At 41.3% G+C, this 25,727-nt stretch overlaps 2 protein-coding genes across 2 annotated transcripts; one reads left to right on the top strand and one right to left on the bottom strand.

The window, feature by feature from the left end:
• Window positions 1-1,854: 1,854 nt before the first annotated feature.
• Window positions 1,855-12,067, top strand: kcnv2a (potassium channel, subfamily V, member 2a). Its single transcript, XM_033647090.2, has 9 exons — window positions 1,855-2,171; window positions 3,604-3,741; window positions 5,063-5,241; window positions 5,344-5,515; window positions 8,954-9,145; window positions 9,936-10,190; window positions 10,296-10,412; window positions 10,623-10,748; window positions 11,171-12,067. The coding sequence occupies exons 1-9, from the start codon at window positions 2,034-2,036 to the stop codon at window positions 11,447-11,449; spliced, it is 1,596 nt and encodes a 531-aa protein (XP_033502981.1). The 5' UTR covers window positions 1,855-2,033; the 3' UTR covers window positions 11,450-12,067.
• Window positions 12,068-14,190: 2,123 nt separating this feature from the next.
• pum3 (pumilio RNA-binding family member 3) lies at window positions 14,191-25,336 on the bottom strand. The gene is made up of 18 exons (XM_033646151.2): window positions 25,205-25,336; window positions 24,260-24,338; window positions 24,018-24,176; window positions 23,516-23,702; window positions 21,734-21,809; window positions 21,320-21,413; window positions 19,908-19,974; window positions 19,447-19,621; window positions 19,172-19,275; window positions 18,283-18,361; window positions 17,889-17,987; window positions 17,256-17,309; window positions 16,849-16,929; window positions 16,534-16,676; window positions 15,656-15,878; window positions 15,429-15,516; window positions 14,993-15,083; window positions 14,191-14,875 (listed from the first exon to the last, which is right to left on the bottom strand). Exons 2-18 carry the CDS (start codon window positions 24,324-24,326, stop codon window positions 14,746-14,748), a joined length of 1,917 nt encoding a protein of 638 aa, XP_033502042.2. The 5' UTR covers window positions 24,327-24,338; window positions 25,205-25,336; the 3' UTR covers window positions 14,191-14,745.
• Window positions 25,337-25,727: the final 391 nt, after the last annotated feature.

Genomic DNA, 25,727 nt, shown 5'->3' with positions numbered 1-25,727 from the left:
CCGCCTGTTAATGACGCTGTGGGCTAATGGGCATGTAGCTACTTCCATGTTTCAGATGATACGTCATGTTTGTAGTCGACCAATGAAGATGAGTTCACATATCACCTTGGGTTCGTCCTTCACCTTCTCAAAATGATCCCACACTTTGGATTTCCTGCCCGACATGTTATTAACTAGCCTGTGGAATAACCGCAGGTACCAGCCCTGGAAATTAACATGACTCCTGTGTGACTGCTGAGCGTGTCACTTCCTGTGTCTGTCCTTTCAAATTAAATTCCCACATGGTCCAGTCATATAGGTTTTGATTTATTTTGACAAGGTGCAGCTCCTAATAGAGTTTCACATTTGTTTTTTTTTGTTTTTCTTCTTCAACTAAGCAACCAATGAGAGCTTGCTGACTAATAACTTCTGGTCCGCTAACATTTGGATGACTATCAGGGGGCAGCCCTAATGAAAAGGAAATGTACTTTTTTCTGCAAGAAAGAGCTCTTGTGGCTGACAAAGTATCTACACTTAAAATATCGTTAGTTTCCTTCAGTGGTAGTGAACATTGTAGTCAGGGCCTCTTCAAAAAGTCACAATGTACAGTAGCCTTTCTCTGAGGGGTGGTGAGATGATTAATAGGAAAGGAAAAGGGAAAAGCGATGTTGTTGGGTTTTTTTTTTTTTTAACATTTTTTCATTTTAAGTACTTTATGAAATGTCTCCATGGAGGAACTGCTAACAGCTCAGATATCCAAAACATGACAAGACTTGACCTGACATCACTCCTGAGCCAAGAGACAAATTTATGTTAGAAAAAAGTATGATTGAGGATCAGCAAGAATAGTCAAAGACATTAAACAAAAGCAACTGTCAGCCATCAAACTTACACAGCTAAAGCAGCTGAAACCTCCACCTCCTCTGTGCATCCAGCACACAATTTAATCTCTGCGACAGCTCCTGACTCGTCATGGCCGGATCACTCAGCTGAGGGACAAGCAGGAGGAGGCTGGTTAGTTAAGGAAGTAGGCTGAGACGGTGAGGGAGCTGTTAAGTCGTTTTATTTGGAAGGAGTCCGGCTCCATCCGTTCATTATCCCAGTTTAAGTGCAGCAAGGATTAATCTCCACCTATCTGGCTGCTGCAGTTATCAGTGGGGCAAAATACGTCAAACACACGCTTGGATTAAGGCAGAGGTCAGATGTGTAGGTCTCAGTTACATATAAAGGAAGGACTCTGCAGCAGTCTGACTGCATGTCTGTATTCTGAACAACAATTAAAAAAAGATTCAACTTTATTAGTCTATTAGACCTTCATCAGAGCATACATGAGGCAACAACGGTCAAAAAAACTACAACTCCCAGGAGGTTTACCAGCCTGTCCATTGTTGCCTCATATATGCTCTGATGACGGTCTAATGGACCGAAGCTCAACAATAAAGTGAAACACTGTATAGATGTAAGTGTGCGGAAATCTTTCTCTACCAATACTTAAAAAAACTGGAATATGTACAAACCAGAATTAACGGCTATTGGAATAATTAATCAGTCCTGTAATATCACTTTAAATTATTTGATAGTGACTTCAGATCTGCCGTCCAACTGCAGATAACCAGATGTGTAAAGTTATGAGATGTAGGAATAAGTGGGAGGAGAGACGGAGATCAAGAGATGGATAAAAGAGGATAAAACTTTAAGCACCCGGATCATCTCAGTCAGCTGCATTATATGACGAGAGTCACTTCCTACCTCACTACTATGTGTGTGTGTGTGTGTGTGTGTGTGTGTGTGTGTGTGTGCGTGTGTGTGTGTGTGTGTGTGTGTGTTGACATGATTTCTCTGTGAATTAGTGTGAAAACATTTCCCACCCTTGCACGCATGTTTACCCATTTGTGAGTATGCCTTGTGTGTGTGAGAGACATGAAGGTTCTGTGCACATGAGCAAGATGCCAGCTGTGTGTGTGTGTGTGTTTGACAGAAAGGCGGTGTTTGTTGTCAGGATGTCTCTCCATGCAGGTTAAATGATTTTAGGGTTCACACATTAAGCAGCGATCATGTTGACCCACCTCAGAGCCCGTAGCAGGAGTTTGTTCCCCAGCTACAAGCCCGGCAGCCGGACTCAAGCCGTCAAAGAGCCGCCAGACTATCTGGAATTTACCAACACCTTTATGAAGCCATGGAACTCCATGCAGGTCAGACTCTTTAGTTATTCTTATTTGATGTAGTGTTTTTTTTTTTTTTTAGTATCTATCAAACCTCCTCTGCTCTTCACTTTACATATTTTGGTTTCAAAGCTGACGGTAAAAAGCATGTCCCTTTGTCACGTCGAATGTGGTTTACTTGAATAAATAGATAAATTACAAAAGTGTTTTTTAAAGTCAATAATTTTTTACTGCTCAGGGCTGCGACAAACAAATATTTTCATAGCGGATTAATGTTCCAGAGCCCAAACTGACATCCTAAAATTGCTTGTTTTGCTAGACCAACATTTAGAGCCCAAATATATTCAGTTCTCTTTTTTGTTTGGTTTCCCCTGTTATACTTTAATTGTTGTATTTCTGATAATGCTTACCTAATATTTGCATGTGTCTGCATATCCTTAAAATATCTTTAATGGAATTTTATAAATATTTGGCCTTAAAAGTCATTAAATAGTCTTGAGTTTAAATTTGTGAAGTCTTCATTGCCACAGTGAGACCCGAACTTTTGTTTGGTATGCATTTTTAATTTCTTCTAGCTATTTGGGATCAGTAGGACACAATAACTATAAAAAACTAAACATTGTCACTGATAATTAAGTCCCAGTGCCCTCAAACAAATACTTACTAATTAACAGTGTCTTAGCTTGTTACTGTTGCTAAAATTGGTCAAATTTGTTGCCATATCAAACTACAAACATTATTAATCATAAATAAACAACTTAAAACCATAAAATGTGATCAGGTTTTGGACCTTGTCCACATTTGGGTCAGGATCGGCTGCAGACTGATTTGACAGAGATGGCTGACATCTTGTTTTTACATGGATTAGCGTATTGTGCTCTCACTACCACTAGATGGGACAAAAGAAAGTGTCCATGAACGAGGACAATAGGTCTAAGTTAAGTAGAATGAAGTATAAGGTCAAGTAAACCCAAAATGTGATCAGGAGGTTATCCGCTTTCATTTATCCATCCTTTAATTTCTTTTGGTCAAAATGAGTCCGTCACTTCTGCATAAAAGTCCACATTTCTGATGTTACAAATCTTTAAACCTTCCACTGAACCTTATACTGATTTTTTTACTTTAGAAATGCACTTACCTGTTGCCATAAACCTACCTCGGCACGGGACGACATATATACTACTTACCTTTATACTTACCTGCAATTCTAGTATAAGAGAAATGTTTGTTTGTTTGTTTTTTACAAAAATCACTTACATTTTGTTAGAAATGATCTTAAGGTTTTAAAAAGCATTAAATTTAGGTGGCCGTTACCTGAAGACACCCATGTTCTTTATCTCGTACCTAATATTTCAGTTTTATTCTGCGTAGTTTGATCCTTTCTTTATATGGTCTCATTCATCTTATATAAAAGTTTAAAATGCTGAATTCATCATCATAAAGTTTTTTGTTATTTGTGAAGGATCTGGGCAGAGACATCTATGATCTTTATGCTGAGTATGAAAACGAGGAGGAGGAAGATCGACTCCCGGTGTCTCCTTCCCGCGTGCTGCTCTCTCCAACCAAACACTTCATTCTCAACATCAACGTGGGAGGAACGGTAACTTCACTCAGCTTCTACCACAAATGTTCTGCTTGATTAGATACGGTGAAAACCAGACTGATATCGCATTCAGCAGGCTGCAGATTCTCCACCAGGGGGAGCTGTTCAGTCAAGCAACTTAAGCAAATTAAGCGATTTTGAATCATATGCATATTCACGAGAGTTGAAAAAATCTGAACTTCAGCTAAACAATTTGTGCCGCGATAGCCAATCAGCATTGAGATCTTCCAGGGACGTATGAAGCCAAGATTCAGATTTCCTTCATTTTCAGGCTGGTGTTGTGGATTTGGAGCTAAATGTTGTGCCTGGGGCACGTCGTGTATTAATGATACTGGAGAGGTTGGAAAAAGATATACGTTTCTTCCCTGTTCCAAAACCAAAATCAAAGCCTGAAAAGTGTAGGGTTAGCTAGCTAGTTACTGAAGATATAGCCTACTGAATGTATACACATGCTGCTTTTGCTTTTTAATGATTATAACAGTGAAACAAAGACCGACCCTGCTGTACAGAAACCAGTGAAGGGAAGCAGGGAAACTTTGCTGATATTCAACCAGCTATGTCTCAACGCATTGAGCGCAGATTAGCGTTGTTCGACTTACCCCCCGGAGAGAACACTGCCTGTCCGGTGGAGGAGGTCTGGGCCCTAGCATTGGCACAGGGGCGAAGCCAAACACCGTTCATCTGCACACACTGCAATGCCACACAGCTGGTTCAATATCAGCAAAGTTTCCCTTTATATTCATTGTCTTGTGTGGCGATCAGCAGTGATGTGGTGGTTCACTTTTACACTGTGATCTGTAGCCTATAGTTCGGCTTTAGCTTCTAACTATCTTTGTCTTTTTAACCTGTTGTTGCTGCTGAGTCAGTCTGACATCCTGGATATATCCTTCAAACACAGACTGTAGACCCCTCTGTCTGCTTCCCTCTGGAATCACTCTTTCATTTTTCCAAAAATATGATAATATGTCTTCAGGGAGTGCAGTTAGTTACAGTGTGGGCTCCACGCTTACTGCGACAGCTTGTCGGACCATCTCAAGGGGGCAGGGCTTAGCAAAGGGTCACTTACAATACACTCAGCTTTAGTGTGGTATTTTTCCCCGGTGACTCTAAAATAAAACTGCCTACCCCAGCTTTAATGACAGATATTTGAAGAGACAGGCGTTATCTGAATAGATCAGTTATTAAAAGTGTTTTTTTTCCACACACAATCTTTTTATAAACCTTCAGCTTCATTCTCCAAATGATTTAAGTTCTTGCCATTATGTAATATTTTAACCCATATTTCACCTTTCATCTATTCTATTTTCCTCTCTTCTAGGTGTACCATTTGCCCTACAGGTTAGCTGCCAGGTATCCAAAGACAAGGATCGGCCAATTGGCCACATACACAGACCACAGCAGGAAGTTGGACCTGTGTGACGACTATGTCGTTCAGAGCAACGAGTTCTTCTTCGACCGGGACCCGAAAATCTTCCACAACATCTTCAACTTCTACAGGTTAAAATAAAATACTTGGTAAGATGAAAGAAGAGACGAGTTTCCCTCTTCCACTTGGAATAATTCTGGGCCTTGTTCTCCTGTCTCTGTCCTCTCCATCAGAACTGGAGTGTTGTACATTAAAGATGAGCTGTGTCCCCGCAACTTCCTGGAGGAGATTAACTACTGGGGCGTCAGAATCAAAAACAGTCAACGCTGCTGCCGCATCTCCTTCGAAGAGAGGCAGGATGAGCTCAACGAGCAGCTGAAAATACAGAAACAGCTGATAGCAGAGGTGAGTCAGCAATGTGTTTTATGATTTTTATAAGAGAAGAATCTAAGTAACTCTCAAGACTTGTAGAAGACATCCTGTGTCCAGATCTCTGAACCACTGTCGACATTTGTCAGCAAAACCACAAGTGGGGTACTGGTGACTGTTTGTTTGCCCAGTAGAGGAGCAACCAACATAATAAGAGCCTTGAAATTTGTGATGTCATCAGATAGTGACATCTTATCAGCAGATTGGTGATAAGATGTTTCATATCATGATGCCAAACAAATCAGTCAGCTCCGTGGAGTGGATGGATTCCAAGGTCTGGACCCAGGCAATCAGCATGTTCGGAGGCCATTGTGAGCAGTTGGCATGCTTATATAACTTAGTTAAAAGTATGCTGTGTCTAAGTACAGCCTCACAGAGCAGCTACCATGGCTGTAAAAGAGATGTGGGGTTATAGAGCCAGTACACATGCCATGTTTATTGCACCTTCATATCCAATGTAGATGCGTGGAAGGCGCACTCAAAAGCAAGAGTGATGCCGTTGCAGCAAAGGCATTACCAAGCAATTGTTTTTCAAGGTTGCGCCCTGAGATAACCATAGATGCTTCTGTAAATCCAATGTGAAGTTCTGCATTAAAATGAGAGCCCTGTTGTTCGAAGAAACGTAGCATTCTATCCCTAGTGCGCTCTGCTGCTCCGAGAGTGTGGTGTTCTAAATAACTTAGCAGTACCAGTACATTCCAACAGCGCTAAGAAAGAATTTACAAACAGTCTAGTTTGTGCCAAAGTAAGCTCCGGCAGTGAGTGTTTCCAAACACACCCATAGCTCAACTTTTGGAACATAGCAACATGCTATGTGGTAACAAACAACTACCAGTCACAGCTGGCATATATTTCCCCTCCTCTGTATATATCAGTCTATTGCAAATTAAAGGAGAAGTTAATTATTTTAGTTCAGAGCTGCCAAGATCTTTATATCCATCCCACGGACAATATTTAATGTCTAATACACGCTTAAACGCCTGGAAAATGATCAGCTCAGAACTCAGGATTTCTGGTAAATACGCCCTAGGCACAAGAGCAGCACCCAGCATCCGACCTCGTGTTTACCAGGTGGTAAAAGATGTGACACGTGTCGCAGCAGCCAAATGTTTGTTACTTTGATCGTGAAGGCATAGCCTGCTAGCCTACAGTTGGTTGGATTGGTTAGGTTTAGGTGCAAGGAGTGAGACTGGTTTGGTTAAGGGCAGGGTTAGGCCGTGGGATGGATGTCGCCCCTCTCCAGTGGCTCCCTGTGGCTTTGAAAAAAAATTAGACAGAAATGAATAATGGTTATATATCAGTGTTGTAGGCCTAAAGAAATTCTTACATTCTCCAGTTGTAAAAATGTGAATCCTCTGAACCAAATAAAAATTTTGCAGAACCTTGATAGCTGTGGCTAGTCTCAAGTCTTCCTAGCTGGTTGGCTGTGGATGCCAAATCCACAAAAGTAAGAGTTTCGGAATAAAATTAGCATTTAGTAGTGCATGGACAGATTTGTTTACTGTCACTGCCAGCTCTGCAAAGTTAAAGTACCTAATAATCATAAATAGTGCTCTGCAGAGTAGCCACCTTGTGGTAAAGCATGAATGAATGCTCATTTAGACTGTTAGTGTAGGCTCATTTAGACTGTTAGTGTAGGCTCATTTAGACCTAATAGGCTGTTTTACCTTCATTAATACCCTCAAATGCGGCTCCACGCAGACTTTTCTTTATTACTTTGGGTCAAAAATGTCTCTCTTGATAGTAAAGGCTGCCAACCCCTGGTTTAGGGTAAGAATATTAGGGTAAGCCAATCAAAGGCAGAGAAGGGTGGGTCATGCTTTCTCCATTATATGCTACTTATTACTTTCCCCCCTCCAGGCTCTGTATATTTTAACATACAGCAAATAAAAATGTCGAGAGGTCATCACCTTCTAGCATCAGTGGTTCAGCAGTTTACTTTTTTTTTTTCTTTGTTAATAAGACGAAAGGACTGGACGGAGGCGATCATCAAAAATGCTTCCATGTTCAGCGCACACTTCATATCAGGTTAGGGATAAAGTTTTTACTGTTGTAGGGATGAATAACATCATAGTAAACACCTGGTGTCCTGACCCCTAGGCAACAGGCTACTGAAGACAGCCTGGATATGCTTGCTCACTTACGCTAGCTAGCTACATTAGCTAACATATTTAGCATAGCTAACAATAATGCTCGTGTCCCAAAGAAGCATTTTTTTCTCACGTTATCATAACAAATAGTTGTAAAATTTTCTTTGTGAGAAAACTTAAGATAATTGCTGTGTCATGGTGGGAGCTGGCGTGACAGCAGCTAATTACTGTAGCAAGAAATATCAGCCCGCCGACCCATTAAACTGCGTCTACTAAGAGTATAACACCTGCTAGGAATTGCTAGTCACAGCTCATGAGTCATCTTGATATGCTAAAAATTAGTCTGACATGACAGTGATAGTGCCGTCTGATAGCTCTGTTCTTGCTCTTTCAGGAGATGAGAACTCATTTTTGTTGCATCTAATGTTTTTCTGACATCAGTACACCTCCTTCTTCTTTAGAGCGAACATAATTTTCCCACTTACCTCCAGTGTCAGGCGATCGATAAGTGCATATAGCTTTGGTTTTATTTAGGTTTTGAGATTTCTGCCTCCACCTCAATACAATGGAGGTGAATTGAAATTAATTTGTAGTGCTTACTGAATAAAGACATTTAAAAAAAATTGAAATAAAAGCAGCATCCCATTTACTTTGGGTAATCCACAGGACACACTGGAGGCAATATTCAGTGGAAGTGAATAGTCCCTACAGACTATGTAATGACATCCTGTATCCACTACTTATTCCCCCCACCCCCCTCCAGGCTCCATATTTTTAAAATACAGCAAACAAAAATGTCAAGAGGTCATCACCTCCTGGCGTCAGTGGTTCAGCAGTTTACATTTTTTTACCTGTGAGATTTTGTCAGTAATCCGTGGGCTGTCTCCATGTCTGACTGACCTACATTATAAATCACTGCTGCGCTCTGCCGTCTTGACAGATGGGAGAGCGGAGAATAAGCTTTTTCTTGGCACAGATTTAGACAGATGTTTCCATCACCGAGGTCCCACTCTGATGTAGGTTGTTGTGCCAGTTTCTTCCCTGTTGTGTTTTCTTGACATTCATTTTTTGCTTCTTTAATTCAGATTTGTTTTAGTTTGTGATGTGAACAATTTGTCTGTCCTGATGTTTTATACACCTTTTATTTACCTGTGTTTTTGACACAGTGTTATGTCCTCAATTTAAGTGACATATCCTAGAGAAAACTTCACAATTGGCCAGGTTGGCCACCTTTTAAACTGTATCCATGTATTTTTTGCCATGAAAAATGATGTTTCTCCTTCTGTTGTGTGTCTGATCTGTATTTCTGTCTCGTGTCGTCCAGCTGGAGATGGAGGAGAACGAGGTGTTATTTGATGGCTTGGCCTTCGGGTCGACACGAAAGATGATCTGGAACCTGGTGGAGAAGCCGTTCTCCTCGGTCACCGCCAAGCTGGTGGCCGTCGCCTCCTCCATGTTCGTGTTGGTCTCACTGGTCGCCATGACACTCAACACTGTGGAGGAGATGCAGTACAAGGTGTGTGTTTTAGTTTGAGTGTGTGTTTGTGAGAGATAGAATAGGATAAGAAAGCAAACATGTTCTGAGCAGATTACTAAGAGTGATAATACAATACTTATTGACTCACTAGATGGTAAATGGTCAGTGGACCTGCACTTTCTAGTCATCTGACAGTGCTTTTTACACTACATGTCATATTCACTCATTCACACACTGATGGCTGAAGCTACTGTACATGGTTCCACCGGTTACTCAGTTTTTTAACACACACACACCAATGGAACAGCCATTGAGAGCAATTTGGAGTTCAGTATCTTGCCCAGGGATGCTTCGACATGCAGACTGGGGGAGCCAGGGCTCGAACTACTGATCATCCGATTGGTGGACGACCCGCTCTACCTCTGTTTTCATTCTGAGAGTGTCGTGCTATATTCATAGATTCATATGGTTTTGAGATAACAAATAAATCAAACGCAAGTGTGTAAAAATATATAGAGAGAGGTAAAACAAGTGTCCCAGTTAAAATTGTAAAATACTAAAAACTGTTGAGCACATGTCATAAATCAAACATATACAACACATACAGACTACTAAACATTACAAGAAAACAATTAAATCTTAGTTCCCACCGCACTCACCACTGAGACATGCCGGAGCCGTTGCCACGACAATTGGAGATGTGCCCAGAAAATGGGCACTATTTCTGGTCAAAACATTGTCATGCTTTGTGTGTATAATTCCTCTTAGCATTCAAGCTAATATGGAGTAATAACATTTTTTTATTATTTACTATTATTTTCTCCTCCAGACGGCGTCGGGCCAGCTCAGTGGCAGATTCTATGGCGAGTACGTGGAGACATTCTGCATCACCTTCTTCACCCTGGAGTACCTGCTGCGCCTGGTGTCCACCCCCGACCTCAAGAGTTTTGGGCGCAGTGTGCTGAACACTGTCGACTTGATCGCCATCCTGCCGCACTACCTCCAGATAGCCCTTGAGTGCTTCGAGGACGAAGACCTGCACCCGCACTCTGGGGACATTGAGACAGTAGCACGTGTTGGAAAGGTAAAACGGGCTGCAGGGAGAGGGTACTGGACTGAACTGGTTCGATTTATTTGTGTCAAACTTATTTATTGGTTCTTCTTCTTGTGTGTTTTGTCTTTTCTGCAGGTGGGCCAGGTGCTGAAGATCATGCGGCTGATGCGAATCTTCAGGATCTTGAAGCTGGCTCGTCACTCGACAGGCCTCAGAGCCTTTGGCTTCACACTGAGACAGTGCTACCAGCAGGTCTGTGTCAAAAAAAAAAGAGAAATATTGAGATAAATTGCTGTATGTACTAAATCTAATGAGAATTAGATGACATTTTTAGGAAGAGCAATGAAGAGGGTGTTGCCAAAGTTTAAAATGCCAGAGAATCTGTGAGTGGAAATGGACCTGGCCTGTATACACTGATAGATAGATGGATAGATAATAAATAAAATGTGTTTGTGTGTACAGGTGGGCTGTTTGCTGCTCTTCATCGGCATGGGCATCTTCATGTTTTCGGCCATGGTGTATACTGTGGAGCACGATGTTTATAACACCAACTTCACCTCCATGCCACACGCATGGTGGTGGGCTGCTGTGAGTCCATACACACATAAACATGTACACAAATTTAAACAAACTGTCAATCAACGTGCTTTCTATCTGTTCTCCACCTGCTCTCTGATACATACATATTAAATCCCTCTTCAAACAATGGTTTTAGTCTGTTTAAAAAAAATACAGCTTTGATTAAAACCCATTTCAGGAACCTGGAAATTAGAGCACCAATATATGTAAGTAAGAACATTAGTTTCGAAAGTCCTGTGGAAAATAACTCCTCAATGTCCCCAAAGAAAGTCCCTTCAGAATCATAAATCCATGTCCGAGGAAAGCATCAGCTGTAGGGTCTCCATTTGAAAAAACAAAAATCATCATCTCCTCAACATCTAAGCTCTGGAGTCTTTACATTTAGTACTGTCTGCTTTTCTCTTTTGTCCCACGTCCCCTCCATCCTCCAGGTGAGTATTTCCACAGTGGGCTACGGCGACATGTTCCCCGAGACCAACCTGGGTCGCATCTTTGCCTTCGCCTGCATCTCCTTTGGCGTCATCCTCAATGGCATGCCCATCTCCATCCTCTACAACAAGTTCTCCGACTATTACACCAAGCTCAAGTCCCATGAATACGCCGCCGTCACCAAGGCCCGCGGGAAGGTGCATTTCGCCAAGAGGGCGGCAAAGAGGTTCGCAGAGTGCTGCGAGGACGCCGTGCAGCCGAGGACATCCCGTCTGCGGTGAGCCCGGCTTTACATTTCCAAGTCCACGGTAAGATTTATATGGAAGCAGGAGCGACTGTCAGGGATGTGAAATGAACCAGAGACATTTTGTACAGTCGGTTTAACCATTGAGACCCTGTGGCAAAATTAGACTACACAGTCATGGTGGCATGACCTGTTTGGACCTCTGTCAAGACACTTCTGGCTCACTCCGAGGTCAGGACTGTATTTTTTCCTGAGGGGACCTTTAATTATTCATTCGTCTTCCATACCTGTTTACTCCTGTTAACCCCATCCCAGCATGCATTGTAAGAAAGGTAGAGAAACAACCTGTGAATGGGTGTGGTGGATTTGGTGAAGATTAAAAAACAAAAAACACTGTTGACTGATTTGCCAAAATGCTCTGTATTCGTTCTGACGCTCTTTTTATATCTACATACTGTACAGCTACACTAAAGCTGTCTGCACCACCATCATCACCGTCCTCTACTCTTCATCCATCCACTCTGCCCATTAGGCTCTAAAGCTCACAAGTAATCCAGGATTCAGGAACGTCAGCAGGACTGAAATAAATCATATTGAAGACCTGACATCTGGACGATGGATATTAGATCTGTTTATCTGCCCCATGCGTCTCTGTCTAATAATAAACCTATGTCTCTTTATCTTGTCATCATAAAGCTGTGCGGCTTTCTCTGAGTGTGTGTCATCAGCACACGCTCACAACCTTCCAAAGAAAAATGTGTAAGTCAAAGGCTGCCAATGAAATAATTTTATCAGATTATGTGCACACTTTTTTATACATACATGTATGTATGTATGTATGTATGTATGTATGTATGTACAGTACAGGCCAAAAGTTTGGACACACCTTCTCATTCAATGCGTTTTCTTTATTTTCATGACTATTTACATTGTAGATTCTCACTGAAGGCATCAAAACTATGAATGAACACATGTGGAGTTATGTACTTAACAAAAAAAGGTGAAATAACTGAAAACATGTTTTATATTCTAGTTTCTTCAAAATAGCCACCCTTTGCTCTGATTACTGCTTTGCACACTCTTGGCATTCTCTCCATGAGCTTCAAGAGGTAGTCACCTGAAATGGTTTTCCAACAGTCTTGAAGGAGTTCCCAGAGGTGTTTAGCACTTGTTGGCCCCTTTGCCTTCACTCTGCAGTCCAGCTCACCCCAAACCATCTGGATTGGGTTCAGGTCCGGTGACTGTGGAGGCCAGGTCATCTGCCGCAGCACTCCATCACTCTCCTTCTTGGTCAAATAGCCCTTACACAGCCTGGAGGTGTGTTTGGGGTCATTGTCCTGTTGAAAAATAAATGATCGTCCAACTAAACGCAAACCGGATGGGATGGCATGTCGCTGCAGGATGCTGTGGTAGCCATGCTGGTTCAGTGTGCCTTCAATTTTGAATAAATCCCCAACAGTGTCACCAGCAAAACACCCCCACACCATCACACCTCCTCCTCCATGCTTCACAGTGGGAACCAGGCATGTGGAATCCATCTGTTCACCTTTTCTGCGTCTCACAAAGACACGGCAACCAAAGATCTCAAATTTGGACTCATCAGACCAAAGCACAGATTTCCACTGGTCTAATGTACATTCCTTGTGTTTCTTGGCCCAAACAAATCTCTTCTGCTTGTTGCCTCTCCTTAGCAGTGGTTTCCTAGCAGCTATTTGACCATGAAGGCCTGATTGGCGCAGTCTCCTCTTAACAGTTGTTCTAGAGATGGGTCTGCTGCTAGAACTCTGTGTGGCATTCATCTGGTCTCTGATCTGAGCTGCTGTTAACTTGCGATTTCTGAGGCTGGTGACTTGGATGAACTTATCCTCAGAAGCAGAGGTGACTCTTGGTCTTCCTTTCCTGGGTCGGTCCTCATGTGTGCCAGTTTCGTTGTAGCGTTTGATGGTTTTTGCGACTCCACTTGGGGACACATTTAAAGTTTTTGCAATTTTCCGGACTGACTGACCTTCATTTCTTAAAGTAATGATGGCCACTCGTTTTTCTTTAGTTAGCTGATTGGTTCTTGCCATAATATGAATTTTAACAGTTGTCCAATAGGGCTGTCGGCTGTGTATTAACCTGACTTCTGCACAACACAACTGATGGTCCCAACCCCATTGATAAAGCAAGAAATTCCACTAATTAACCCTGATAAGGCACACCTGTGAAGTGGAAACCATTTCAGGTGACTACCTCTTGAAGCTCATGGAGAGAATGCCAAGAGTGTGCAAAGCAGTAATCAGAGCAAAGGGTGGCTATTTTGAAGAAACTAGAATATAAAACATGTTTTCAGTTATTTCACCTTTTTTTGTTAAGTACATAACTCCACGTGTTCATTCATAGTTTTGTTGCCTTCAGTGAGAATCTACAATGTAAATAGTCATGAAAATAAAGAAAACGCATTGAATGAGAAGGTGTGTCCAAACTTTTGGCCTGTACTGTATATATTTTACAGTTCTTTGGAAATAATCTAAAACAGAGACAAAATTTTAGATTTTAAAATCTTGTTTTTAAGACTAAGTTTCAGCTTAAATGGCAGCGTTATCTGTGGGGGTACACTGAAAATTGTTTGCCGATGGACTTCATTTGATTTTTTAAAACTTAATTTTCATATCAGCAGCCCTTGATGTCCCTTGGAATATTTTCTGGGTTCAAGAACAACCGTTCCAGTTTCTTTATTACATTGAAAGCTTTTAATTACTCATCTGGTTAAAAAAAGTATACGAAACAATTTATTACTTACAATATTCTTTATTTTGCAAATACGTTTTTTTCAGCTGATAGAAAATCTAAGAAGAAAAATGTGAAACAGAGGATGGCACAAATTATCAGTGGCACTGCACAGCTAGAACCTGTGCTGCTGTTTGTTGTCGCAGCCTGTATACATCTGCTTTTTTTAATTGGTGTTAAGCTTCAGTCAGTCAAACTCAACACTTCCTGCAGATCGTTCACTTTAAAAGCCTTCAGCAGCTCAAAGAGCACTGTTCTTCTTTTAAGCTTTTATTGTGAAAGAAATGTTGCTGTACACGTTTACATCATTACGTCTGTGTATTTTAACAGTTATTTTTTGTAGCATCCTGCAAACACCTTTATTTCATCATTCACACACACAAATTCACGTCCATTTTTCATTAGGGACGGACATGACAACAGTGTTCCAGGTTGTATCCACTTCCTGAAATCGTTCCCATTTGCAGCTACAAGCACTCGCAGTCTCATTTTATGGGAGAAGACCCACCGCTGCAAAGGAAGTGATGTGTGTAACATCGCCAGTCTGTTTGATATAAAAAGTCTCTATTTGTTCAGATTCTCCAGCAGGATTTCAGCTCCTTTGTTGTTGCTGACGCTGCTGAGCTCTGATTTGATGGACTCCAGCGCTGCCTTCACCTCTGCGGCCACAGACTTGTCACAGCTGTTCAGGAGGCTGCACACACAAAAAAAAGATGTTTGTGATTTGGGTGGACTGATCATTTCAGGAACAGCAGAGTATCTTGTAATCACATTGTCTTGTTACTGTGAGTGTGAGTGTGTGTGCACTGACCTGCAGAGCACCATGGCTCCTCTGTTGACTTTGACCCATCTCTTCAGATTGTCTGCTCCCACTGTGTCCACCAGTATCCTGCCAAACCGCTCTGAGAGGGCAGGTGAGACAGACATCAACAGTCAATATATTAACTCATATTCAGCACAAGGTGGTTATGTTTCTGTCACTTTTGTCCTAAAAACTGATATCAATGCCGTTTGGTGTAAAGTTGGGCTGTTCGTAGTTTTTGGTGTAGTTGGCGCCCTCTTGTGGCCTTAAAATAGTCTTACACTGTCAAGATCACATTTGTGTGTGAGGCAGACACAAAGTTCTTTGACGTTCTTTATATTTTAAGTCATCAGATATCTATTTTTGTGATTCTATTTTCTTTCCCAGTTGCCAAACATAAGTGACATAAAGTGAACTAAATTAAGATTCATCAGAGTGTGTTTACCTTCCTTGCCGGCCTCTGCCAGTGTCATGTCCTGCTCCAGGAGCCACTTCAGCACCAGGTGTCCTGCTGGATGCTCCGCCATGTGAAGCTGCAGCAGAAACACAAACTCACAGTGAAGAACAGCAGAAAAGCCCTTTTGTTGGAGTACATCAGTTTGTGAGGAAAACCGACATGGTTGCTCATTCTGGTGAGCAATCCTAGCAGTAACACAAACACACACATACTACCTGTCCATTGGTCCCTCCTGGCACTAACTCGTGATTGGCCAGCTGAGCCACAGCCGTCATGGCAGGCCGCAGGTCCCCGCAGGCTGACGCCAGGATGTCACTAACTGTGACGCTGGATGCTTTGTCCATCACCATGGCTGCAGCGTTGTCACGGAGATACTCCAGCAGCAGGGGAGAGACAACTTCTAGCAGCTCCCTCCTTCGAATGACCATGTCCTTTTTACTGATGAGAGAAACACAGAGCTGATCTCACTGTGGTTCATTTAAAAGGTATCGCTCTGTCAGTTACAGCACTCACTGATTGATTTGATTGATTTCCTTCATTCAGGAAGCTGTTTGTTTCTAATCATTGTAAATTAGCTTTTCAGAAGTGCTTTTCCTTTAATGACAAGACAAAATGTCTGCTGTGAAAAGGCTGATTTTGTAGCAGTTAAGTTTGCTGGCTTAAGAGCAGCAGGTGCATGCGATTGGCTAAAAACTGAGGGGATATTTCAAAAGGCATAACTTCATCTACATTTACGCCTAGCGTCCACACTTCTCTGATGTTTTGGATCCCCTAAAATGGCGAGCTTTGAAATTGCTGCTGACCCCATTTTGGTTTGAAAACTCTTCCTGATTGGGTCTACCCCCCTTTTGTGATTTTATCATTCTGATCATCCCTAATACATTACATGTGATTATTTCTTCCATAATGTCGCATGTATTCATTAATATTGAACGTTTTGGAGCTTAATTTTACAGTCAGGAAACTGTGGCTATGTTCCTTTTGGGCAACATGGCAGTGAACATTGTGCCTCTTTCCCTTCTTACTGACAGCAGTCACAACACCAACAGGAATTTTGTGTAAGATCGAGTCTATAAACATGTGTGGCTGTTACCTGTGTGCGTTTCCGTCTCCTTTCTCCAGCACCTTGATGATCTCTGGCAGCAGGTGAGCAGGATCTCTGGGGCTCAGCAGGTACAACAACACCTTCTTACCATATTTATTACCGATGACCTCATCCAGAGATGACAAGATCTCCTGAACAGGTGAGACAAGATTTTTAGATCACAACTTTTCTCACATCTTAAAACTGAAAATCGTCACCCCAACACCCCCTTTATATTATTTTTCACATTATACAAAACTGCAGTTATTTAACTAATCACTGAGTCTCATGGAGCGTCATCAGAGCACATGACATCTGACTTACTGAGAGCACGGCCTGTTTGACCAGCTTGGTGTCGTCCACACAGTCGAATATGGCCAGAAGCACCAGGTGACCAAACTCTCCCTGTGGACAAATAACAGTCAGTCTGAGGAGGTTTACCAGCCGACACATGAACAACAGAAACTTAGAAGAGACCTGAAGATCTGAAACCACGAGATCAGGTTAACTCATCAAGTCTGGACTGATGACTGAACTCATATTTCTACACGTGTTCTCAGCTGGTCTGAACACCAACAAAGGTAAACTTCCAGCTTTAATTCACACCTTTCCTCCTGGTAAATGATCCTCATTTAGAGTCTCATCTTCTCTAAAAATCCAGTGAGCTAATAAAGTGTTAGCAGCTTGCTTCTATAAAGAATGTGTGAATGAAAGCAGCACTGAGAACTCACCGTGGCAAACTTCACCATGTACGTCTTCATAGTTTTGATGATGACTTTTCTGTCCTGAAACATGAAAAAAACAGGTCAAACAAAGACTGCGCATTAGACCTTTTAGAGACAATACTCTCCAAATATATTTTGACAAATAACTTAATTTTAGCATGGCAAATCACCCACTATGTCTTTGTTGTTTTAACTTAGACTGAAAAATCCTCACACCAAATTAAAAAACACACTATGTGACGCTGACTGCCGGTTTTTTATCTAAATGTGCGCATTTGTTTTCCTTGTTATTGGTCTCCAAACACATCATGGCTCCATCCATCATTACAGGAGGAGAATGAGATCAACACCAAACTCAATATCCATGATGACATGTCTCTTTCAGTGGGTTATCCAAGGAACTACCTACACTTCATATATGCACACCTACACTTACCGAAAGGTGCATTTTATTTGGCTCTATAGTGTCTAGTGTGTCTTAATTTAACACTGTTTTTTTCACGATGGTAGAGTGTTTAATATTTGCTTGTGGCTTTAAATAGGCTATTTCTTTATTCTTAATATTTGTATTTCTTGTGTATTTCATATTTCTTGCATGCTTAAACAACAGACTGTTGTTCATCATGTTTGGGTACACACCTTGGCTGTCCCGTGCCAGAGACAGTGCATTGCCACTCGTGCTCCGTCGTGTGTGTGAGCCATGTAGACAACTGACTCTCTGATCGACTCGATCATCTCCTGCTCACATCAGAACAGATACAAACCAGAGGAAACATGTTAGTGGTTAATACAGTCAGCATTAAATAAACACATTATCTTTTAATTTGTGCTTGTAGGAAAATGTAATTTATGGTGTCATTTTGTCTTTCAGAGTTGCCTCTGATTGCTGCTAATGTTTTGTTCTCTATACTTCTTTGACTGTTTTTATATTTTGTTTCATTTTACCACACTCTGCCTTTCTGAAAATCATTACTAAAGGAATGCTGCTTTTCAAAAACTGACAACATTATAAGAGATGTGTAGAGCTGCTTACTGTTCTCTGTTTTTCAGGTGCTAGCAGGAAGAAGTCCAGGAAAACCTTGTGGACCAGAGAGTGTTTGATCACTTGTTCTCTGAAACACAACAATAGAAGTTGATGTTAAGGTTTAAACTGTACATATTAATAAAACACAATCAAAGTAAGTGAAAAAAAAAATATTGATTCACATGACATTAAATTAGATTACTGAAAGGAAAAAAATTAATGAAGCTGCATATGTATATTCATACTTTTCCTTTTCTCCTTCTTTGCACAGGAACTGCTGAACCAAAACAATTACCACCAACTATTATTACTGCATGGCAATAATACTAAAGCATCAGGTTTGTTTCTTAAGATTACTTTAACTTGTCCAGAAAATAAAACTAACATTTGTAGCTAAAAAACCTGGGGAAGAGAGGCAACTCACGAAACTCTAATTGACTTAAATCTGACCAAAAGTTTGTTCTGAACTCGGACAACGAAGCTTCAAATTTGTTTGGATCTTAAAGCAATTGGTAATTTGCCATCCCATATGTAACTAATCATTATTTTTCCATTTATATAAATAACTACAAAATGCCAACAGTGTAAAATGGCCATCAGAAGTGCCTAAAATCCAAATCTTCACACTACTTGTTTTGTCTAAAATATATTTAATTTACAGTGATTTAAAAACAGAGAAAAGCAGGAAATCTTGGAAACCAGAGAACGTTTGTCGGTTTGCTTCATAAATTACTTCAGCTAATCATCAATTACTAAAAATCTGGATTCATTTTCTGTGAGTCGACTAACCAGAACAGACCCACTGACTGTGGTTACTCTTAACTGATGCTGATAAGATATGGAGGAAAACTAATTTCTTTAGTTCTCGTCTGCGCATGATTTTATTTTCTCGTCTTACTTCTGGGCCATGGGTGTGAGAATCTGCTTCATCTCGTCTATGATGTTGTTCAGCTTCTCTGGGTTCCCCTCTGCAACTTTCTCGATGGTGTTGCACACTGACGACTGGACACACAGGCAGAGAAAGGATCACAGTCAGCAGCAGACATTTAACACATATAACCACAGTTTATCAAACACAGAGGCACTGTGATGACATCATCAACACTGTCAAATATCATGGTGTATAATAATATCTGTAGGCAGCCAAATGCTGTTGCGTGCAGCTGTTTGTACCTTGCAGATGGTGAAGGTGTTCCCGTACAGCTCCTCTGTGAGCATGAGTCTCTGTGCGAGCACAGCTTTGTCATTGTAGGCGTACTCGATGATGGACGAGGCAGCGGAGTGGCGAAGCATCGGCCGCACGTGACCTTTAAATGTTTGCATCACAGCTGCCACCACCTCCTTGTTCCTGTGGAGGAAATACAGACACAGAACTCACACACTGGACCAAACTGAAAATCTGAGAGCCAGATTAAAATCGTCAACACTTGAATTTCTTTCCTTGTTTTCCACTCAAACATATTTATAAAATACAACAGACTTTGTGCACATACATTTGAATGTAAAGCACACTAAGTTTACTTGTATTAAAATGTGCCGTGCCGACAGTGTCAAACATGCAGGTTGTGCGTTGCCAAATTAAATGGTGTTTTCTGAAAGAGAGCAGAAGAAGAAACCATTCTGAGCTGACTCACCCGTACATCAGCAGTTTTTTTACCACGTGTTTGCCGTACTGCGACTTACACAAACCAGTGATGTCATCTGTGGGAGACAGAAAAGCACTGACATTAATGTTTTTTAATCAGCTGCTCTACTTGTACGTCACAAATAAATAACCAGAGGCTGGACTACACGTCAGCTCTGCATCATCCAGCCATTACATTTATGTCTCAGATGCAATGTTGGCGACTCTTTGCAAATTAAAATAGCTAGCACTGGCTCTAAAAGTTGCCAGATGACATCACTGGGGATGTCATCATGCATTCATTTGGGATTCAACTTTCCTAAATTTGATTCAATAATAAAATCCTCAACAAAACATTTTAAACCTAATGAGAGCTTTCTTTCGCGTCCAATCCAAAAGGCATCAATGTAACAACAGAGACTAAATACAACTAAACTCCCATATTGCGGCGAGCTGTGTCTCATCTCCTGTGTCCTGAGAGGGGGAGAGACTGCGCCGTGGACTGTGATTACTCTAAGCAGCAAGCATGGGAATTTATAGAGCGCTCCAGGGATGACATTTTTCTTTAGGCCGATGCATAAGTTAGTGTCGCGCTGGTTCTCTCGTCAAAAAGTCTATGGGATTTATCCATGTGACTTTTGGATTACTACAGAAAACAAGCTCTGTGGCAAACAAACGTTTATGATACTTACACGCCAAATGCCAATTGCCAGAAGTAAAAGGCTGCCGTTATGCTACAAATGAACTACACCACAGTGGAATGATTTAGCTATGTCTGTGAAGCTGTGTTCGACATGATGACGCTGTGCAGTCTCATTACGATGCATAATAACTTCAAAATTCATGAGTGGTGTTTCCACTGACGTGTTTTATCTTGTAGGACAAAATGCAAACGTCTCTTAGGCCCAGTTCAGACCAAAGATTCGCAACGAGATGATTTTGAAACATGCAACTACCTGCAATGTGCCGTTCTGTAACGTTCTAAAAACCTGGCGGTTCACACCAATGCAACTAGATGAGACGGTGTATCATCTCTATGCAACAACTCTGTGTCCGTTCTGTTTGCAGCTTTTCAGGCTTATTTTGTGGCTGAATATAATTTGTAGCTTCTTAAAATATGAATGAGGATAGTGATAGTGAGATACTGGCTACAGCTGCATTAGTAGTAGTGAGGAAACAGCGAAAAACATAAAACAAGCATCAGATGGACTGTATTCATAATAAATATGCCACAATAATATAAGTAAGCGGCGCCAATTAATCAGTCAATTAGGACTCATTCCTGGGGCACTCCATTACAATATAATATATTTGAATATATTTCTTGACACTCGCAAGTTTTAAACATGGAAATCAGAGACAGATACAGTAACAGTGAAGTTAAAGAGGCAGCAGATGAAGAAGTAAAGCGTGTCAGCTCACCTTTGAGCTCCTCAAACACTTCCTGTCTCTGCTCGTGGCTGCCGAACTGGATGAAACACTGCAGCACCCGCACTGAGTCGTGAGCAAACGCCATCTGGAGGCAGGAGAGCACGGTCAGAAACAACAGTCAATGAGATTTCATAACATAAAGCCAAAATACAGAATGGATCTGCTTGTTTCTTGGAGGTCTTTCACCTCAGTGATCTGAGGGCATTTAGCACCAAAGAAGCCGACCAGACGTCCTTTTTTTTAACCCCAAAATACACTTGAGAGATTATTTTGTGTTTGTGAGCAATAGTTCCTGAAGGAGGGAGAGTGTGTGTGTGTCTTGTTTACACTTCACACGTTGCCAGAGCTGATGTTCTGTTTCTCGCAAATCTGTGGGAAACTGATGAAAAAGGCAGTGAGACTGACCTGTTTCACCTTCCCACGGATCAGATCATGAAGCTCCTTCATCAGTTTCTTCTTCAAGTCGTTGTCGCAGTTCTTCCTGTTGACAGACATACACCATCACCATCTGTCAGTGAGCGGGCAGCAGCAGTATTCATGTTTCAAAGTTATCTACCAGGAATGCGGGCTTGCATGTTTGATTGGTCAGTGCAACTGATGCTGGATGCTGCTGCTGTTTTTGTCACTACATCAGCACACCCACAGTCAACACAGCGGCCTTGCTGAAATGAACGAGGCCCTGTCTGCATGTATACAGATGATTCTGAGAAATTTATATTTTCCAGCTCTGTTTTGAAAAAGAATTCTGTTTACACGACCTTCCACTTTACAAAATATCTCAATCCACACTAAAACACAAAAACTCTGCTCGCCACTATTAGCTGTCTCCTGCAGACTAAAGTGCGCAGTCTACCTTTTTTAAAACTCCTACTGGGTTACCATCATTACCATTGATTCCCATCAATATAAGGTTTGAGTAAAGAAGGGAGGAGCTCACTCAAACATTAGATTAATGCTCTGGACATGCAAAAGCTTTCCTTCCACTCCTTAAAACTGTCCCACCATCTGCTGGCCTGACCCAAAACCGTTGTTCCTGGCGGACTTCAGCTACAGACGCCGAGATGGACCAAATAAGACTGGGCGCAGCAGACGGCTCTGATTGCCCATGAAGTGATGTAGCAATTCAGTGTTAAGATGTAAAGTCGTCATTTGTCCAAGCAGTGCTAATAAAACGTAGAGAAACCAGTAGTCCGCCATTGTTATTGTTATTTCGTCATTGCTCCCCAGACGCTCCGTTTTCCATTGTCCACACAAATACAAAGTGAAAAACTCTGAGGAAAATATCCGTTGTCAAAAACATCCTAAACATGTAGACAGAGCCTGAGCCTGGGAGCTGTTAGTCTGACCATGACCTTCAAAGAAAACTCTTTTAATTAAAACATAGAGCTCAAATTTGTGCAGCTTGTTCTGGTATGTTTTCAAGCTCTGCACATAGACATACTCGCACACTCTCCTGTCAAACTCTTAGAAGTGTACAGCATTAATTTCAACAGCTGCTAGTATACTCAGTCAGAACTGCTTGTCAGATGGTCATATAGCTCTGAAACCCTTCCCACCACCACCAGATTAATTTCAGTTATACTTTCTGAAAACAGTGGACCAACATTCACACCCACTTTATGCTGTGACTGGTCAGCTGTGTGGAGGTTAGAAAGGAAAACTTCTCTCTTAAGCACTTTTACTTCATTTGCACAACCATCTCTGTCACTTTTCATACATACACAGACACACGAGTGCAACACTGTGAAAGTCTTCTGGGAGAGAAAATGTGCCTCTTTTACCGCATTTCAAACAATACCATATCTGGCATCTCTCTATGACAGCCAGCTTTTTTACTTTTCCCTGTGGCCAAAACACCTAGAAATATATTGCTTATTTGCAAACTGGTCAAACTACATGCATTGCACACTACTTCTGTTTAAGCATGAACTGACCCTTGGCATTTTTCAGATGCCCGTAATCTTCAGAACAAGATTTTCTGTGACACTGTTTATCATTATTAGTTATTTGTTTTGTGAGTTTGCTTGTATGTGGGGCTAGTTGTACTGTACATACTGTATGTGATCTGTAGTGGAGCGTTTCAGTTCAACTTGACGATGTGCAAATAGAAGGTCACAGTTAAGGGGTTCAACTCTCACTTTCTGCGTGTGTGTGTGTGTGTGTCTGTGTGTGTGTGCATGTGCGTACCTCCTGAGGTCCCCCCACACTTGTTTGCACTGACAAATGATCTGGAACATGTCCTTTCTCTCCGCCTGCTGTCTGCTCTTCTTCAGATCCTTCTTCCTCTGCTGCCTGTTCTTCTTCAGCTCCTCCTCCGTCAGCTCCTTCGTCTTCGGCTTAAACTCACCTTTCTTCATCCTCTTGGCCTCCGGACCTGAGCGCACACACACACACACACACACACAGAAATGACTTGTTTTGACACTTTGACAAGACAGGCAACCAAACACAAGCACATGTTAATGATGTTTATATCCCCTTTGTTTAAATGTGAAGTGTATTTCAAGCTGTATTTGTGGTGCATTTGCATTGTATGTTGACTGTACTTGTTACTAATATTTTATTGACGTGTAACGTGCAGCACTTGATGAGGGCTAACAAAAGAAACTGAGTGAAAACACTAACTGGTCAGAACGCTCAGAAGCAATGAGAAGCAAGAGACTTTTGCAGCAAGCAGATTTTATCTCACCTCCACCCTCTTCTTTATTTTTCCCTTTAAACGGCATTTTCCTCTTCTGTGGCCCTTTCACCGGCCTGCCTTTCCTCTCTGTGTTGTTGTACGGTTTGAAGGGCTTCTTACCACCTGGCTTACCGCCTGGTTTTCCACCAAGTTTGGTCCCTATGGAATCTGGACAAGAGTGAAAAATGACGATGACAAACCTGGTCTAAAGTGATGGAGTACATAGTTGGTTAATGTTGACTGCAGCTTACCTTTTCCTTTCTGTGTTAGCTTCTTTCCTCCTTTGGGAGAAAAGGGTTTTTCGGATTTAGCCTCCATCCTAACGTGCGTCTAAGAGAGAAATGTAGACGAGGAAGACAAACGTACAAGTGATCATAAATCTGGGCTCTAAAGAGATTAACACACTCCACATATTTCCAGGTATATTTGAAGACTCAGTAGCTGAGCGGTAATGCTGCCTAAGCATAAAGTATCTACTTCGTTTTTCACCTCACCTCCAATGCAATGACTTATACTGCCTGATATTTAAAACTGTAAGGACTTGCAAACACATTGTAGGACATAAATACGTAGGTTGAGATTCTACACAGGCAAAATCAGCAAGTAAATGTCAGTAACGTTAGTATATAAACTACACCTGTATTTTTACTGTCTCTTGACCTAAGTATCTACATTATAGGCTATTTTTTACTATTCAAAGGGAGGTGTTGTTACAATCCACCACATTTATCTTAGAGCTGCTTTCAGGAGTTAATTTTCTGAGTTTTTGCAGGTTTAAATCGCATACAACATCAAGTTGTTACAGTAAGAGGCACTGTTCAAGAGTCACCAACTGTCTACTACTGTTAATTAACGAGCCAGGAATAAATAAGTTAACACTCTGGAAAAACTGTTTTTCATGCCTACAATGTGTAGATACCTTTTGCCGATAATACTCTCTCATTTTTACATTTTAATACTGCGCATTTACTTCCGTGTGATACGTTTTAGATTGTGTTGTCGATACTTCCACTTGGGTAACGTTAAAAGGCGTTTGGGTACTCCTGCCGAAGCTAGTTAACCTAGCTAATAGCATAAACAATGAATGTCAACAAATATTATAATACTATCGATAACGCCACGCGCGTCTATGGTTTACATGTACTGTTAACACAATATGTAAGAAGGTATACAACATTTTTACTAGTGTAACTCACATTTCTGCTGTACACACACGCTATCCCAGCACAGTCCCATGCGTTCTGTAACCAACACGATTTACGGCATAACACGTCCAATCATATTGAACTGTCGCTGCCGTAAAGCGTAAGTTTTTGCGACAAGTAGTGGAATATAAACTTTTAATGTTCTATGTAATCTAATTCTATTTTTCTAATCGGTTTAGCAGTCGCACAGTTTACCAACAACAACGTAGCTCAATATTTTTCAGTAGTCTTTGACGTTGTCCGCTTGATTTAGTGAGGCGGCCATGTTTGTTTATAAGTGGCATTTAAAGCGATAGACGTCATTACCATGGTTGCAGAAATCAGAACCGTTACTTTAATTTTAGCCCGTTGTATTAATTAATTTCTCAATTTTAGCCACCCAATGGTTGTACGGTTATAACTATTCCATTTCTATCATTTACTAAAAATGTTCTGCCAACTAGAGGAAACTAGAAATATTAAGACTACATTAACCAGCAGGCTTTGCAGGGGAATGACTGTCCTTGTTGCCTGG

The sequence above is a fragment of the Epinephelus lanceolatus genome, chromosome 19, assembly GCF_041903045.1.
Source record: "Epinephelus lanceolatus isolate andai-2023 chromosome 19, ASM4190304v1, whole genome shotgun sequence".
NCBI classification, from domain to species: domain Eukaryota; kingdom Metazoa; phylum Chordata; class Actinopteri; order Perciformes; family Serranidae; genus Epinephelus; species Epinephelus lanceolatus.
The sequence above is the reverse complement of the archived record's forward strand: the minus strand, read 5'-3'. Positions and strand labels throughout refer to the sequence as shown.

Coding starts and splice junctions, on each gene's coding strand:
- kcnv2a (XM_033647090.2), top strand. CDS start 2,034: ATGTTGACCCACCTCAGAGCCCGTAGCAGGAGTTTGTTCCCCAGCTAC. Junction 5,516..8,953: donor AGAAACAGCTGATAGCAGAG/GTGAGTCAGCAA, acceptor CGTGTCGTCCAG/CTGGAGATGGAGGAGAACGA. Junction 10,749..11,170: donor ACGCATGGTGGTGGGCTGCT/GTGAGTCCATAC, acceptor TCCATCCTCCAG/GTGAGTATTTCCACAGTGGG.
- pum3 (XM_033646151.2), bottom strand. CDS start 24,326: ATGGAGGCTAAATCCGAAAAACCCTTTTCTCCCAAAGGAGGAAAGAAG. Junction 24,177..24,259: donor GCTAACACAGAAAGGAAAAG/GTAAGCTGCAGT, acceptor ACTCTTGTCCAG/ATTCCATAGGGACCAAACTT. Junction 23,703..24,017: donor AAATAAAGAAGAGGGTGGAG/GTGAGATAAAAT, acceptor GTGTGCGCTCAG/GTCCGGAGGCCAAGAGGATG.